Raw genomic sequence first — 16,388 nt, 5'->3', positions numbered from 1 at the left:
CTGCCATTTTGCAGGTTTTCCTACTTACAAAGCATGTAGAGGTCTGTCATTTTATCATAGGTACACTTCAACTGTGAGAACGGAATCTAAAACAAAAATCCAGAAAATCACATTGTATGATTTTTTAAGTAATTAATTTGCATTTTTTTGCATGACATAAGATTTTGATACATCAGAAAAGCAGATCTTAATATTTGTGACAGAAACCTTTGTTTGCAATTACAGAATCATACGTTTCCCTGTTGCTTGACCAGGTTTGCACACACTGCAGCAGGATTTTGCCCACTCCTCCATACAGATCTTCTCCAGATCCTTCAGGTTTCGGGGCTGTCGCTGGGCAATCGGACTTTCAGCTCCCTCCAAAGATTTTCATTGGGTTCAGGTCTGGAGACTGCTAGGCCACTCCAGGACCTTGAGATGCTTCTTACGGCACCACTCCTTAGTTGCCCTGGCTGTGTGTTTCGGTTGTTGTCATGCTGGAAGACCCAGCCACGACCCATCTTCAATGCTCTTACTGAGGGAAGGAGGTTGTTGCCAAGATCTCGCGATACATGCCCATCCATCCTCCCTCAATACGGTGCATCATCCTGTACCCTTTGCAGAAAAGCATCCCCAAAGAATGATGTTTCCACCTCCATGCTTCACGGTTGGGATGGTGTTCTTGGGGTTTACTCATCCTTCTTCTTCCTCCAAACATGGCGAGGGAGTTTAGACCAAAAGCTCTATTTTTGTTCATCAGACCAACATGACCTTCTCCATTCCTCCTCTGGATCATCCAGATTCATTGCAAAACTTCAGACGGCCTGGACATGCGCTGGCCTGAGCAGGTGGACCTTGCTGCGCTGCAGGATTTTAATCCATGACGGTGTAGTGTTACTAATGGTTTTCTTTGAGACTGTGGTCCCAGCTCTCTCCAGGTCATTGACCAGGTCCTGCCGTGTAGTTCTGGTCTGATAACTCACCTTCCCATGATCATTGATGCCCCACAGGTAGATCTTGCATGAGCCCCAGACCGAGGGTGATTGACCGTCATCTTGACTTCTCGTTCCTTTTTAATAATTGCGCCAACAGTTTTGCCTTCTCACCAAGCTGCTTGCCTATTGTCCTGTAGCCCATCCCAGCCTGTTGCATGTCTACATTTTATCCCTGATGTCCTTATACAGCTCTCTGGTCTTGGCCATTGTGGAGAGTTGGGTCTGTTTGATTGAGTGTGTGGACAGGTGTCTTTTATACAGGTAACGAGTTCAAACAGGTGCAGTTAATACAGGTAATGAGTGGAGAACAGGAGGGCTTCTTAAAGAAAAACTAACAGGTCTGTGAGAGCCGGAATTCTTACTGGTTGGTAGGTGATCAAATACTTATGTCATGCAATAAAATGCAAATTACTTAAAAATCATACAATGTGATTTTCTGATTTTTGTTTTAGATTCGTCTCTCACAGTTGAAGTGTACCTATGATTAAAATGACAGACCTCACATGCTTTGTAAGTAGGAAAACCTGCAAAATCGGCAGTGTATCAAATACTTGTCTCCCACTGTACATACCCATTCACCCTAGATGGATCTCGAATGGCTTACAATGATTGGTCTGTAATTTAGATGGTCTTACAAGCCACCGGGAGAAGCACACCGCAAAGGCAAGCGGCCAGCACCGCAAGAACCGCAACCGAGAACTAATTTACCTCGGATAGCCTACCACACAAACATACAATAAATAACATAAAAATATATATTAATTCCCAGACACTCTTGTCMTCCTGCTTAAATTATCAGCAGCGCGGTATGATGATGGTATCGGTGAGAAGGATGATGAGCAGTGCAGTCTACTGCGGTTGCATGACTAATCCCTGCATTCTACACAGAAACAGCTCTAGATTCTCTCCCGCGTCGCGARGACATGCGGGAAAAATCGCATCTCGGTTTCAGTCACGTGTGCAATCATGAAAACCCACCTAATGACACAAATCACATGGACATGCGCGACATATCGCAACCGGRCTATAACACAAAAGGCAAAAGCTAAAGTAGGCTAATAATAACATGAAAGGCTGGGAAAATCGCACGTTCAAAAAACTTTCGACCTCCCAAATCTGATACACTCTGGAACGCACCCATCTGCGTGGTTTTGCGGGGCGCTTTTGCATTGATTGACTGTTATTTATTGTTTATCAGGGTCGAGCTGAGGTAGGTCAATTATTAATCGCCATGAATGAAATCAACATTATTTACATTTGTAGGATACTGAATGTACGCAGCGCTGGTACTCTGCATGTGCATCTCATGTAAATCTACTTGCTTCGCAGTCTACTTCCGTGAACAAATCGAACATACCMTTCACCACAAGGAATTCTGGGAAACTGTTCAAAAATGGCGGATGAAGTTGAACAGGTTGGCGTTAGCTAAACGTTTTATTGTCAATCTTTCTCTGTGCAAAACATTTATTTATACTCGAGTAGAGAAATATACTTGTACACCGGTTTGTATCAGTAGATTACGCAAACAGCATCATTGCAAAAACATGGGTGGGGGTTTTAATTGTGGAGGCAACAGTGGCTAGCTAGCATGGTGATTAGCAGCCATCGCTATCAATCGTAGCAAGCAAGCTAGCTTGTATATTAGTCAATTCGCTAACCAGACACGAATGTTGAATASAATTATATTGAAACTTACTCTGCCGATTGTCCGTGGTGTTGGTCGAAATGAGATAAATTATCCATCGGAAAGTAACGCAACTTAACCCAACTTCAAAACGCGGGTCTAAGATTATGGCAAATATGTTTTGCTCATGAACAAAGGCACGTGCTATAACAATTCGGGTAAACGACTTTGGATACTGTAGATATTTTATAGAAAATGTCGAGTAGCTGAAGGATTAACACCATGGACAATAGGCAGAGTACGTGCAAATATTAGGTTTTAAACATTCCGGCTTGTAGAGGACCTTAGCGGCACATTTCCAGAACACAGTCATGTTCCAGACGGTATATTTAGAAATTCACCGTCTGGTCCCCAGGTAAAGGTAATGGGTTTGAATAGATATAGTCCAGCGCACKAACACCCTGGACCAAAGCTAGGTGTTGAACATTTACGCGAAATACAACGACGTTGCATTTCCCCCCCAGAGTTCTTGTAACGTTAAATGTATTCAAATCTATAGTCTATGCTTAAAAAGTGATTCTAACAGTAGTTAGGCTACTTATTGACAACCATGAAAACTAGCTAACTTACTATTTAGCATGAAACCGATATCTAGTGTGAACAACTTCCTTCCCATGTTGCTTTTGTGTTGCAGCAAACGACCACCAACACAGTGGAGGAGCCCCTGGATCTGATCAGGCTCAGTTTGGATGAAAGGATATATGTTAAGATGAGAAACGACCGAGAACTCAGGGGCAGATTGAACGTAGGTAGTTGTATGGCCGTGGTGATCATCTTGGTTGCTTTTGTAAATGTTGACAAATGTTTGAACAATGATGTAGTCTAAGCAATAAGGCACAAGGGGATGTGATATATGTCCAATATACCATCGCTAAGGCCTTAGCCATGGTATATTGGCCATATCACAAAAACCTGAGGTGCCTTATTGCTATTATAAAATGCTTATCAACGTAATTAGATCATTAAAAATAAAGGTTTTATCATACCTTGATATACCACGGTTGTCAGCAAATCAGCATTCAGGGCACGAATCACCTAGTTTCTAATGTTGTGTACAGCTGTCATCCTGAATGCGAGCTTTATCATCTTGTCTCGCCAAACTATAGGCCTGCATACGTCTAATGCGGTTTATCTTTGTTCCAGGCCTATGATCAGCACTTGAACATGATCTTGGGAGATGTTGAGGAGACGGTGACAACAGTAGAGATTGATGAGGAGACGTATGAAGAAATTTATAAGGTATGAAAAAGGGCTTCCGCCACCTTTTCAACTGCAGAAATTTCGGCTACACCAGGGCTTGGCCTAAAGTCTCAGACTTTAGTGAAGGGTTTTCCAACCCTGTTCCTGGAGGTTTGCCCTCCTGTAGGTTTTAACTCCAACCCTAATCTAGCACACCTGTTTCTAATAATTATCTGGTTGATAAGCTGAATCAGGCTAGTTACACCATAGGGGGCCCCTAGATTGTCCTACTGAGAGGAAATGCACCATGCTGGGCCCTAGATTGTCCTACTGAGAGGAAATGCACCATAGGGGGGGCCCTAGATGCCCTACTGAGAGGAGATGCACCATAGGGGGGCCCTAGATTGTCCTACTGAGAGGAAATGCACCATAGGGGGGCCCTAGATGCCCTACTGAGAGGAGATGCACCATAGGTGGGACCTAGATTGTCCTATCAGTGATAGGGCAACCACCCTCTGCTTTTGTCCCTTCATTGTCAACTGTGTGTCTGAGATCTAACCCAAGAATAGCTGTTGTGTCTGAAATGTCTATTTCTGTTGTTAAATGTCCCCCTGGAGAAGTGATTTGTAGGTATTTGTAAAAACATTTACACTCATTACCCCTAGAAAAGGAATTGGGGTTCTTGTTTGTCACGGATCTCCAAACCAAGTCGAAGTTACGATTTGAAATCTATTTTCATGAAATTCTGCATTGTTTAAATACGTGTCTTTATAGTTGGTAGTGTGCTGGCGCTCCTCTTACCAAGATATCTGGATCCCCGACGAGGTGCTCAGACAGCTCTAGGAATGTAACACTGAAATGCTGAAAGAAGGTTTAGGATGGCAACGTAATTCCATCCATGTGGTTTTCTATTTTTCAGTCAACGAAGAGGAACATCCCCATGTTGTTTGTGAGAGGTGACGGAGTCGTCTTGGTAGCTCCTCCGCTCAGGGTGGGCTAGCAGCTCACCATGTTCTGCTGCTTTCCTGGATCCTGAAGGATAAAAAATTGTTTTGTTGACAAATCGCAAATAATTATTTAGTCGTTACCTTTTGTGAGTTTTGAATGACCAATGGTTTTTAAGTTAATGCAGAAGTATTATTTGGCCTGGTATTTTAGTTAGATCGCTCTGGGAATTGTGTAAAACATTGATATTACCCCATAAAATTAAATGCATTAACCAAGGTAATGGTTTCATTCAGGTTTGAAATTGTTCCAAATTCCACGTCTATTCCTCAACATGTTAKGTTGTTTTAATCTTACAAGCTCCACTCTACTGCACAGTATTTGCGTTTCTGTCAAAGTTTGTGGGCTTTTATGTTTTTGTAATGAACATGTTAACTACGCTGAGACAAGAAATCATGTCAGACGCTCCAGTAGTCATTTTGTTATTAAGTTCGGTCTGATGGTCACTTGAATACAAAAAGGAAAACCATGTTAATAAAGCTAAGACTTGAGTCCTGTATTTTTTTTCTCCGCCTTGCAAAAAAATTCTACATTGTCACCAACAAAGATGAATTACGACCAACCTTGTAAAGCGTTTTGAAGGAGGTTATAGTATTAATATGAATGATCAAATGTATTAATGTCAAAAATAGTATAGTGAATACAAATTTTAAAGCATAGCATTTTTCATGGCACGTTTTTATCAGTCCATTCATTTTTGAAATTCACAAGGGGGAGGGAAGGCACACAGAGAAGGCTTTCCATTACTACTAGAACCACAAGATGGCAGTATTAACACATCCTCTACACGTCTAGTGTCTCACCAGCCACACACCTCTGTAATTTTCCATTGCTTAGGGTGGAGGAGATAGCAAATTTMTGTTTTGACTTAAAATCCACTTGAGGAGCAGGCTGAAGTCTGCACTTGCAGASTTTCACTTTGAGAGCGTGCCTGTTCAATATGCATTGTATAGCAGAGGCGGATGAAACAGAATGCATTTAGCTTTCTTTTGTAAGGAACTCTTGTAGACATCTTCAATATATTTATTCTGCCTCTATTCAAACACATGGGTTAACAACCCCCCCCCCCACGAGTGAAATCTTGTGTGCAAAGGACTGCTGTCATTAAGACTCCGATAAACAATCTTTCATGTTCACACGTGCCCCATCGGATTATTTCAAAAGGCAAATAATTGGGTGCATTTCAATTCTGTAATAATCACATGTAGCTTGCTGCAGAGTATCAATTATTACATTAGTTGAGTATCAAATAATTACAAATATAATCAGACTGGCAATCAGTTCCTTTTGATCTCCCTTTGAACCAACTATGCTAATAGCCACAGAGAAACGTTACAAACGACTCTGAAATAACGAAGCAGTTTGACAAAGTGGAACGATGACAAAGTTCAGAGCATTTATCTTGGGCTTATGTTTTGACAGGCTATAAAGACTACTGCTGTTACTGGGCAGACCTGATGAATCAATTTGATTTGACACTTAATTGAAATGTTAAATGTGTCTACATGGATACAATACCAAAAAACTCCAGTTATATTGTATTAGGTGCAGAGATGAGGTCAAGACCAGTGTCTTCAGGAAGTATTCAGACCCCATGACCCATCAATCTACACACAATGCCCCATAATGACAATGCGAAAACAGGTTTAGGCAAATTTCATAAAAATAAAAACAGAAATACCTTATTTACATAAGTATTCAGGTGCATCCTGTTTCTATTGATCATCCTTGAGATGTTTCTACAACTTGATTGGAGTCCACCTGTGGTAAATTCAATTGATTGGACATGGTTTGGAAAGGCACACACCTGTCTATATAAAGGTCCCACAGTTGACAGTGCATCTCAGCAAAACCCAAGCCATGAGGTTGAAGGAATTGTCCGTTGAGCTCTGAGACAGGATTGTGATGAGGCACAGATCTGGGGAAGGGTACCAAAAATATTCTGCAGCATTGAAGGTCCACAAGAACACAGTGGCCTCCATCATTCTTAAATAGAAATTTGGAACCACCAAGACTCTTCCTATAGCTGGCCACCCGGCCAAACTGCAGTCGGTGGAGAAGAGCCTTGGTCAGGAAGGTGACCAATAACCCGAGGGTCACTCTGACAGAGSTCTAGAGCCTGACAGCCGGCTTAGAGTTTGCCAAAAGACACCTAAATGTCTCTCAGACCATGAGAAACAAGATTCTCTGATCTGATTAAACCAAGATTGAAGTCTTTGGCCTGAATGCCAAGCATCACATCTGGAGGAAACCTGGCACCATCCCTACGGTGAAACATGGTGGTGGCAGCATCATGCTGTGGGGATGTTTTTCAGCGGAAGGGACTAGGAGACTAGTCAGGATCGAGGCAAAGATGAACGGAGTAAAGTACAGAGAGATCCTTGATGAAAACCTGCTCCAGAGGGCGAAGGACCTCAGACTGGAGAAAAGGTTCACCTTCCAACAGGATAACGACCCTAAGCACCCAGCCAAGACAACACAGGAGTGGCTTCGGGACAAGTCTCTAAGTCTCTTTGTGGCCCAGCCATAGCCAGGACTTGAACCCAATTGAACATCTCTGGAGAGACCTGAAAATAGCTGTGCAGCAACTCTCCCCATCCAACTTGACAGAGCTTGAGAGGATCTGCAGAGAAGAATGGGAGAAACTCCCCAAAAACAGGTGTGCCAAGCTTGTACCCAAGAAGACTCGAGGCTGTAATCGCTGCCAAAGGTGCTTCAACAAAGTACTGAGTAAAGGGTCTGAATACTTATGTAAATGTGATATTTGAGTTTTTTTATTTTTGATAAATGTGCTTTTAAAAAAAAAAATTACTGTTTTTGTTTTGTCATTATGGGGTATTGTGTGTATATTGATGATGAAAAAAACGTTTTAAATCAATTTTAGAATAGAGCTGTAATGTAACAAAATGGAAAAAGTAAATTTGTCTGAATACTTTCCGAAGGCACAGTATGTATCTAGTGTCTCAGAGCAGGATTTCTGATCTATGATCAGGCCCCCCACCCCTCCCGTTCAAGTATTGACTGTATATTCATTGTGATCTTAAATGCAAAACTGATCCTAGATCAGCACTCCTACTCTGAGACATGACCTCTTGAGACCCCGACCCTGTAGATCCACCTGTCTATAAGGAATCAYAGTATTCCCTCAACAGGCCTGCCCACCAGTGATTAGTAGTGTAGAGGAGCGATGTTTTCCGAAAATAGATGCAAGATATTTGCGTTCCCTCCCTGACAGTTTGTTCTTTAGAGAATAGAAAAGTAACTTATTCTCCAGCCAGGAGGACCAATCTGCRTCCCAAATGACACTCTATTCACCATAAAGTGAACTCCTTCCGACCAGAGCATTATGGGCCCCGGTCAAAAGTAGTGYACTATAAAGGGAATAKGKTSCCATTTGGGAYGYATACCCAACTCATCTTCCCACAGACTAATAATAACCATGTGACAGCAGTTTATCACCGAATATAGCTGAGATTGGGCGGGGGCCTGGGTTGATACAGTGGTGAGGCATGTGAACCTCACCGGGTGAAATCCCAAGAAACCATCTTTCTCTATCCCGTTGCCAGTTGTGCTTCAGTACGACCAGATACACTCACTCCACTGTCTTCTTGTGTAAAGACAAMATTAGCCTAGTTCACATCCCAAATGGCACYCCATTCCCTGTATAGTGCACTAATCTTGACCAGAGCTTATGGGCCCTGGTGAAGTAGTGCACTATATAGAGAATAGGCAGTGGTTGACTTGGGCAGGAGCTCACCGTACCAGCACTTSAAATGTTCTACTGCTTGAGCTCCTGTTCCTCTTGTAGAATGTTGGCGGAAAAGTATTGTGGAGCTCCTGCACCCAAATTGAGTACCGGCACCTGTTTCAGTCCAAGTCACTGAGAAAAGGGTGCCATGTAGGATAGTATCTTTGGCTGCATCATTGGGTTATAATGACCTCTGAATTCACTGGTACTATGTGAATGCATTTGTTACTATGCACAGACATGGATAAACTCTGTCTCTCTATCAATGTCAATTCAAAGGGGCTTTATTGGCATGGGAAACATATGTTAACATTGCCAAAGCAAGTGAAGTAGATAATAAACAAAAGTGAAATAAACAATAAAAATGAACAGTAAACATTACACTCACAAAGGTTCCAAAAGAATAAAGACATTTCAAATGTCATATTATGTGCAAATAGTACAAAGGGGAAAATAAAGACATCTCTCATTTTAATTCAGTTCAAGGGTTTTATTGGCGATGGGAACATGTTACATCTCTCTCTCATTTCAATTCAGTTCAAGGGTTTTATTGGCGATGGGAACATGTTACATTGCAAAAACAAGTGAAATAGATTGTAGTTCTATTGAGATAAGAGTGATTTGTATTTTTCATGGTTCTCCCCCTTTGTGGGTGTGTCACTTCATATTGCAAATATGTTGTTAAACCTGGCAGATTATATAACGAGAGAGAGAGAGAGAGCGAGAGAGCGAGAGAGAGCGAGAGAGGACAGTTGCAGGAGAAAGGGCCACGTGAGCAGTGATGCCAATTCAGCCGACCACAACAACAACAGGAATGGCCTTAGGAGTTTAGGACATTTACCAGGTTTATTTAAAATGTCTGATTTATAGCTGTGTTACAAATGGCACCCTGTTCCCTATAGTGCACTACCTTTGACCAGGTCCCATGGGGACCGACTCATAGGGCCCTGGTCAAAAGTAGTGCGCTATATGGCGAATAGGGTCACTGTGACTGTGCAGTAGGTACTGTAACAATACTTTACAGTACAGTCAGAGAGAGTGGAAAACTAGTAGGCTACTAAATGTATATCCTCTTTCGTACAGTAGCCGTCTGTCTGTCTGTCTGTCTTCATTGATATGGCTGGCCACTGGTTTAGAGATGAAAGGCAACTTATTTTGAAGATAACAATGTATTACCCATAGCGTCTCTCTCTGTGTGTCCTTGTGATGCATTCTGGGAATAAATAAAATCCCAGTCAGTTAATTATTCATAAAATAATAATACTCCCACAGAAACAATAACCTCTCCCACTGGGCAAAACTGGAATCTATGTGGAAAACACATTGGATTTGAATGTGTGGTAACCATATTTCAACATAGACAAACCTTCTTTAACGTATGTTGAATTTGTACCTTTACAAAAACTGAAATGCAATGTTATATTCACTTTCAGAATTTTTTAAATCTCTCTACAGCTACCCTTTGCTCTCCCATCTAAGGTTTTAACCAAGCCCTGCTATGATATTTGTCACTGACTATTACCAATGTGCAAATGTGAGAATGATTGTTTATAGATCTCCACTTAAAAACTAAATAGATTTACTGTTGCTATTGAAGTCATTCCGGAGGGTAGGTTTAACAGAGCAAATGAAATGTGACCGTACTTTATCAATCATCAATGATGCTATTTAGGCCTGTATAGCAGTTGCAAATCGAACTAAACGTAGACAGTACAATAGGCCTAGTGCTTCCAGCTCTGGTTGATTTAAAAGGTAATGATATTGAGTGATATTGAATTGTGTTTGGTTGTCAACGCAACCAGATATCAACAATTGAAGGAGATGTATCTTCTGATTGGATAGTTCCATCTGAGCCACTGACTTAGTCTGGCTTTAATTCCAGTTTGTCTACAAATTAATCATTGATATGTTGGATTCACGTCTCCATCTCAATCAAAAAATCTAAGTTAAAGAATAGGATTAAATCAAATAAAACTATATTTAAAGTGCATTTAAAATTCTATTTGATTTAGTCCTATACTTCAACTTAGATTTTAGGATGAGATGGAGACGTGAATACAACATCTCAATGATTCATTTGTAGATTAAAGACAAACTAAGTCAGTGGCACATTTGGAACTATCCAAGCAGAAGATAAATATCCTTCAAATGTTGATATTTGCACCATGTACATTTAATGTAATCTCAAATGCAATCCAGGTCATTTGGTCCTGCTATTCAAATCAAATCAAGCTTTATTTATTTAGCACATTTCAGACGTGAAATGCAACACAATGTTCTTCACAAGAAAAAACAAATAAAAACAATGAAAATAAAAATGGAATAAATTTACTACACAACAAACATAAGAAGATAAACTGAAGAATATCAATAAAAACTGAATGACTAAAAAGCACCCTAAGGAAAAGCAAAACTAAAAAGGTGTGTTTTAAGATCTCTTTTAAACATGTCCACAGTTTCGGCCCCCCTCAGGTTATCTGGCAGACTATTCCAGAGGCAGGGGGCATAATAACTAAATGCTGTCTCTCCATGCCTCTTGGTCCTAGGCTTTGGGATAGTTAAAAGGCCAGTGCCAGAGGACCCTGAGGGACCTATTGGGTACATCACTTAAAAGCACATCTGACATGTATTGGGTTGCACAATCGTGGATTGACTTAAAAACCAATAGAAGAATCTTAAAATGRATTATAAAACTCACAGGCAGCTAATGCAGAGACCTTAACCACAGTGTAATGTATAATGTGTGAACCTGGTGTAATGTGTGCTCTCCGTCTGGTCTTGATCAGTACCCATGCTRCATCATTCTGTATGTTTTGCAGCTGACCARTGATTTCTTTGGTAGACCAGACAGGAGAGAATTACAGTAGTCAAACCTGCTTGTAATAAAAGCATGGATGAGTCTCTCTGTATCAGCCGGAGACAGAAAGGGCCATACTTTGGCAATGTTTCTCAGGTGGTATAAAGCTATTTTAGTCACATTCCTAATGTTCAGAAAACTAAAATGACACCTAGGTTTTTTTTACCTGGTGTTTTATCTTCATAGATGAAGTACCACAGTGATATCACATTTATCTRTTGTATAAATAAACTAAATATCTGACATTTGAACTTCACTGTGCTTTTAAATGGTTGAAAGCACAGTGATAGACATTTGGGTGACAACTAAACCAAAAACCAGACATTGTTTTTCCATTGGAATTTGGTTGTCCTTTTGGATAATTGAAAGCATAATGATAACACATTGGGAATTCAACTAACTTATGGCTGTCTTTTTTGAGTGGGTGAATATAAAGAGAGAATGAGAGAGAGAGAGAGAGAGAGACAGAGAATGAGAGAGAGAGTGAGAGGGAGAGAGAGAGTCTGCTTTGGCAATGTTAACATATGTTTCCCATACCAATAAAGCCCCTTGAATTGAAATAGAATTGAATTGAGAGAGTGCCTCCCGTCCAGGATATCTACAGCACCTGGTGTCACAGGAAGGCCAAGAAGATAATCAAAGACCTCAGCCACTCGAGCCACAGCCTGTTCAATCCGCTACCATCCAGTAGGCGAGGTCAGTACAGGTGCATCAAAGCTGGGACAGAGAGACTGAAAAACAGCTTCTATCTCAAGGCCATCAGACTGTTAAATAGTCACCACTAGCCAGCCTCCGCCCAGTACCCTGCCCTGAACTTTAGTCACTGTTACTAGCCGGCTACCATCCGGTTACTGAACCCTGCAACTTAGAGGCTGCTGCCCTACTGTAAATAGAACATGGAACAAACTGGCTCCCTTTAATAATGGAAACTGGTCACTTTAATAATGGAACACTGGTCCCTTTAATAATGGAACACTGGTCCCTTTAATATGGAAACACTGGTCCACTTTAATAATGGAACACTGCATAAAGGTGAACACTGGCTTTAATAATGGAATACACTGGCCCTAATGCACTGACCTTTAATAATGGAACCAACTGGTCCCTTTAATAATGGAACACTGGTCCCTTTAATAATGGAACACTGGTCACTTTAATAATGTTTACATACTATTTTATCCATTTCATATACACAGTATACACTGTATTCCAGTCAATGCCATCCTATTCAACTATTGCTGTATATATAGTATTCTATCCTATGTATTCTACAGATATACTAAATATTCTATCAACATACTGTCCATAATGTCTATACATCCAATCATATATTGGACACACCTACTCATTCAAGGGTTTTTCTTAATTGTTTTACTATTTTCTACATTGTAGAATAATAGTGAAGATGTCAAAACTATGAAATAACACATATGGAATCATGTAGTAACCAAAAAAAGTGTTAAACAAATCAAAATATATTTTAGATTCGTCAAAGTAGCCACCCTTTGCCTTGATGACAGCTTTGCACACTCTTGGCATTYTCTCAACCAGCTTCACCATTTACTACGTTACAATGTGTTAGGCATCTAACAAACTTTGTTATGTAAAATGGAAATCTGGAATGAGTTAAACCAGACTGCCAGTAGCCTTAGGAACTCAACCAAAGGAATTCTATAAAGTTTATTTACTTGTAAAAGGTTGGAATCAAATCGTTTGGGTCTGTCTGTATTTAAAGGGCTACTGTGGTGTCCTGAAACTGACCATGATTTCATGTGGTTGATTTATACTGTGTCTCTCTCAAGGTGATTTGTTTATTAAACTGTGTCTCTCTCAAGGTGATTTATATGTTCATTAAACTTTCAAGGTGAGTTTTGAATTAAACTGCTTTTTCAAAAATAATTAACCAATCAAAACAATATACTGTAGTGACTAACAACAGAAGGAACTGGAGAAAGCAAAAAAAGCCAGTCTGGTTTTGTGTTTGTGGTCTATGTCGTGTGGTTGGATAATATGCATGTAACCAGCTTCTTGCACAACAACAATTTTATCTATTCCAAAAAGTCTAGGCCTAATGGTGGATATTTACGATAATAACCAGAAGGAATTTACTACGAACTGTTTGAAAAACAACACAATCCCAAAACATTATCACTGACATAAACCAAAAGCCCCATGCTGTGCATGCCAGTGTACTTTATGTTAATGGTGTCCCCAAATACCGTATATTGCACATCGTTTTTTTATATTGCAAATAGGTTTGTAGCTATCCATCACCACAATCTCCTGGCTAGCCGGTATAAAGCCATTCTCTCACCTCACCACCATGTCAACGAGCATTGGCAGATTTACTGTCAACACATCCATTTATGTGAGATTGCATCCCAAATATAACTCAGTTCTCTTCATAGACCTGCTTCTAATCATTTTTCACATAGTCTATCTGATATAGCTCCCGAGTGGCGCAGGGGTCTAAGGCACTGCATCTCAGTGCAAGAGGTGTCACTAYAGTGGTTTGAATCCAGGCTGCATCACARCCGACCGTGATTGGGAGTCCTACAGTGTGGCGCACAATTGGCCCAGCATCRTCCGGGTTTGGCTGGGGTAGGCCATCATTGTAAATATGAATTTGTTCTTAACCGACTTGCCTAGTTAAATAAAACAATACTTGGAATTTGTATGTTATTGTGTGTTGGTCCAATGTAGCGTGCTGCTGGTTGACAATAACCAATGTAGCGTGTGCTGCTGGTTCGACAAAACGCAACTGCAGCTGGTGCCTGCTGGTTGAACAAATCGCAAATCGTTAGCGTGCTGCTGGTTGACAACCCAATGTAGCGTGCTGCTGTTGACAATTTAACCAATGTAGCGTGCTGCCTGGTTGACAAAACCAATGTAGCGTGCTGCTGGTTGACAACCAATGTAGCGTGCTGCTTGGTTGACAACCAATGTAGCGTGCTGCTGGTTGACATAACCAATGTAGCGGTGCTGCTGGTTGACAATAAACCAAATGTATGCGTGAGCTGGCTGTGTGAGGTCAGGATTAACCAATGTAGGGCGTGCTGTTGGTTGACAATAACCAAAGTGTAGCGTTGCTGCTCGGTTTGACAATAACGAGCGGCTGTCGAACTCCACTGTAGCGGTCTGCTTGGTTGACAAAACGCCAATGTAGCGTGTGACTTGGCTTGAACAATAACCAATGTAAGCGTTCTGTGGTTGACAATAAGCCGAATGTAGTGCGTGATAGCGTGGTTTGACACTCAATGTAGCGTGCTGCCTGGTTTGACAACCAATGTAGACGTGCTGCTTGGTTTGCCAATCAACCAATGCTAAGGTCGTGTGCTGGTTGACACTCAATGTAGCGTGCTGCTGGTTGACAACCAATGTAGCGTTGCTGATGCGTGGTTGGATCAACTAATGTAGCGTGGCTGTTGGTTGACAATCCAATGTAGTGCGTGCTGCTGGTTGACAAATCAGATAGCTGTGCTGACAACCAATGTAGCGTGCTGTTGGTTGACAATAACCATTGTAGCGTGCTGCTGGTTGACAATAACCAATGTGAGCGTGCTGCTGGTTGAACGTAATAACCAATGTAGGCGTGCTGCTGGTTAGACAATAACCAATGTAGGTGCTGCTGGTGTGACAACCAATGGTACGCGGCTGGCTGCTTGACAATAAAACCAATGTAGCGTGCTGCTGGTTGACAATACCAATGTAGCGTGCTGCTGGTTGACAAAACACAATGTAAGCGTGCTGCTGGTTTGACAATCAACCAATGTAGCGTGCTGCTGGTTGACAATAACCAATGTAGCGTGCTGCTGGTTGACAACTCCAATGTAAGCGTGCTGCTGTTGACAATAACCAATGGTAGCGTGCTTGGCTGGTTGACAAATAACCAATGTAGCGTGCTGCTGGTTGACACTCAATGTAGCGTGCTGCTGGTTGACAATCAAAGCCAATGTAGGCTGCTGCTGGTTGACAATAACCAATGTAGCGTGCTGCTGGTTTGACAATGAATCCAATGTAGCCGTGCTGCATTGTTGAAACAATAACCAATGTAAGCTGCGTCTGGTTGACAATCAACAATGTAGTCGTTGCTGCTGGTTGACAATAACTATATGGGTAGCGTAGCTGGCTGGTGGATCATATCTAAATCAAATAGAAGTAGCGATTGCAGAGGTTGATAACTTTATTGTAGCAAATCCTGTGCAATCCATGTAGCGTGCTGTGTGCTACTGTGTTGCGGGACAATGTAGCGTCTTACAACCATGTATGCTTGACAACAATGTAGCGTGCTAGACTGGTTGACAATACATACCATGTAGCGTGCTTGCTGGTTTGACCAATAACCAATGTAGCCGTGCTGCTGGTTGACAACCAATGTAGCGTGCTGCCTGGTTTGACAATAACCAAGAGTAGCGTGCTGCTGGGTTGAGCAATGAACCAATCGTATAGCTGCTGCTGCTTGACAAGAACCAATGTAGCGGTGCTGCGTTGACAATACACCAATGTAGCGTGCTGCTGCGTTGACAAAATACCAATGTAGCGTGCTGCGCTGTTGACAATAACCAAGGTGTGAGCGTGTCTGCTTGGTTGACAATAACCAAGTGTATGCCGTGCTGCTGGTTGTCACACTTGCTAGTCATAGAACTAGGTACAGTCTAAACAGGCCGCTTAGTACCGTTTTGAGCTTTGGTTTGAAACTCAAGCTCAGGCCTTTTAAAGGTTTTATAAGTGTCTCCTATCATTGATGCTGGAGGGGAACAGTGACTCTAGTCAGTAAGCTAGCCTTCTGAAATAAAGTTGCCTATCTAAATAATGTGGCAATAACGTCTACATCAGACTCTGCGCGTGCATTTGAGAAGTGTTACGACTGTGCAGCGTGTGTGTGTGTTGTGTGTGTTGGTGTGTTGTGTGTGTGTTGTGTGTTGTGTGTGTGTGGATGGT

The 16,388-nt window shown here is 41.5% G+C and overlaps 1 protein-coding gene across 1 annotated transcript; it reads left to right on the top strand.

The window, feature by feature from the left end:
• The first annotated feature begins 2,285 nt into the window (after positions 1-2,285).
• lsm3 (LSM3 homolog, U6 small nuclear RNA and mRNA degradation associated) lies at positions 2,286-5,333 on the top strand. Its single transcript, XM_023997353.1, has 4 exons — positions 2,286-2,388; positions 3,293-3,403; positions 3,802-3,897; positions 4,757-5,333. Exons 1-4 carry the CDS (start codon positions 2,368-2,370, stop codon positions 4,835-4,837), a joined length of 309 nt encoding a protein of 102 aa, XP_023853121.1. The 5' UTR covers positions 2,286-2,367; the 3' UTR covers positions 4,838-5,333.
• The last annotated feature ends 11,055 nt before the right edge of the window (positions 5,334-16,388 follow it).

This window comes from Salvelinus sp. IW2-2015, linkage group LG11 (genome assembly GCF_002910315.2).
Source record: "Salvelinus sp. IW2-2015 linkage group LG11, ASM291031v2, whole genome shotgun sequence".
Taxonomy (NCBI): Eukaryota; Metazoa; Chordata; class Actinopteri; order Salmoniformes; family Salmonidae; genus Salvelinus; species Salvelinus sp. IW2-2015.
This window is presented reverse-complemented; position numbering and strand designations above follow the sequence as displayed.

Bases quoted from the DNA above. Each gene is read 5' to 3' on its own strand.
- lsm3 (XM_023997353.1), top strand. From the start codon at position 2,368: ATGGCGGATGAAGTTGAACAG. The intron at 2,389-3,292 runs GTTGGCGTTAGC...TTTGTGTTGCAG, and splicing joins TGGCGGATGAAGTTGAACAG to CAAACGACCACCAACACAGT. The intron at 3,404-3,801 runs GTAGGTAGTTGT...TCTTTGTTCCAG, and splicing joins AACTCAGGGGCAGATTGAAC to GCCTATGATCAGCACTTGAA.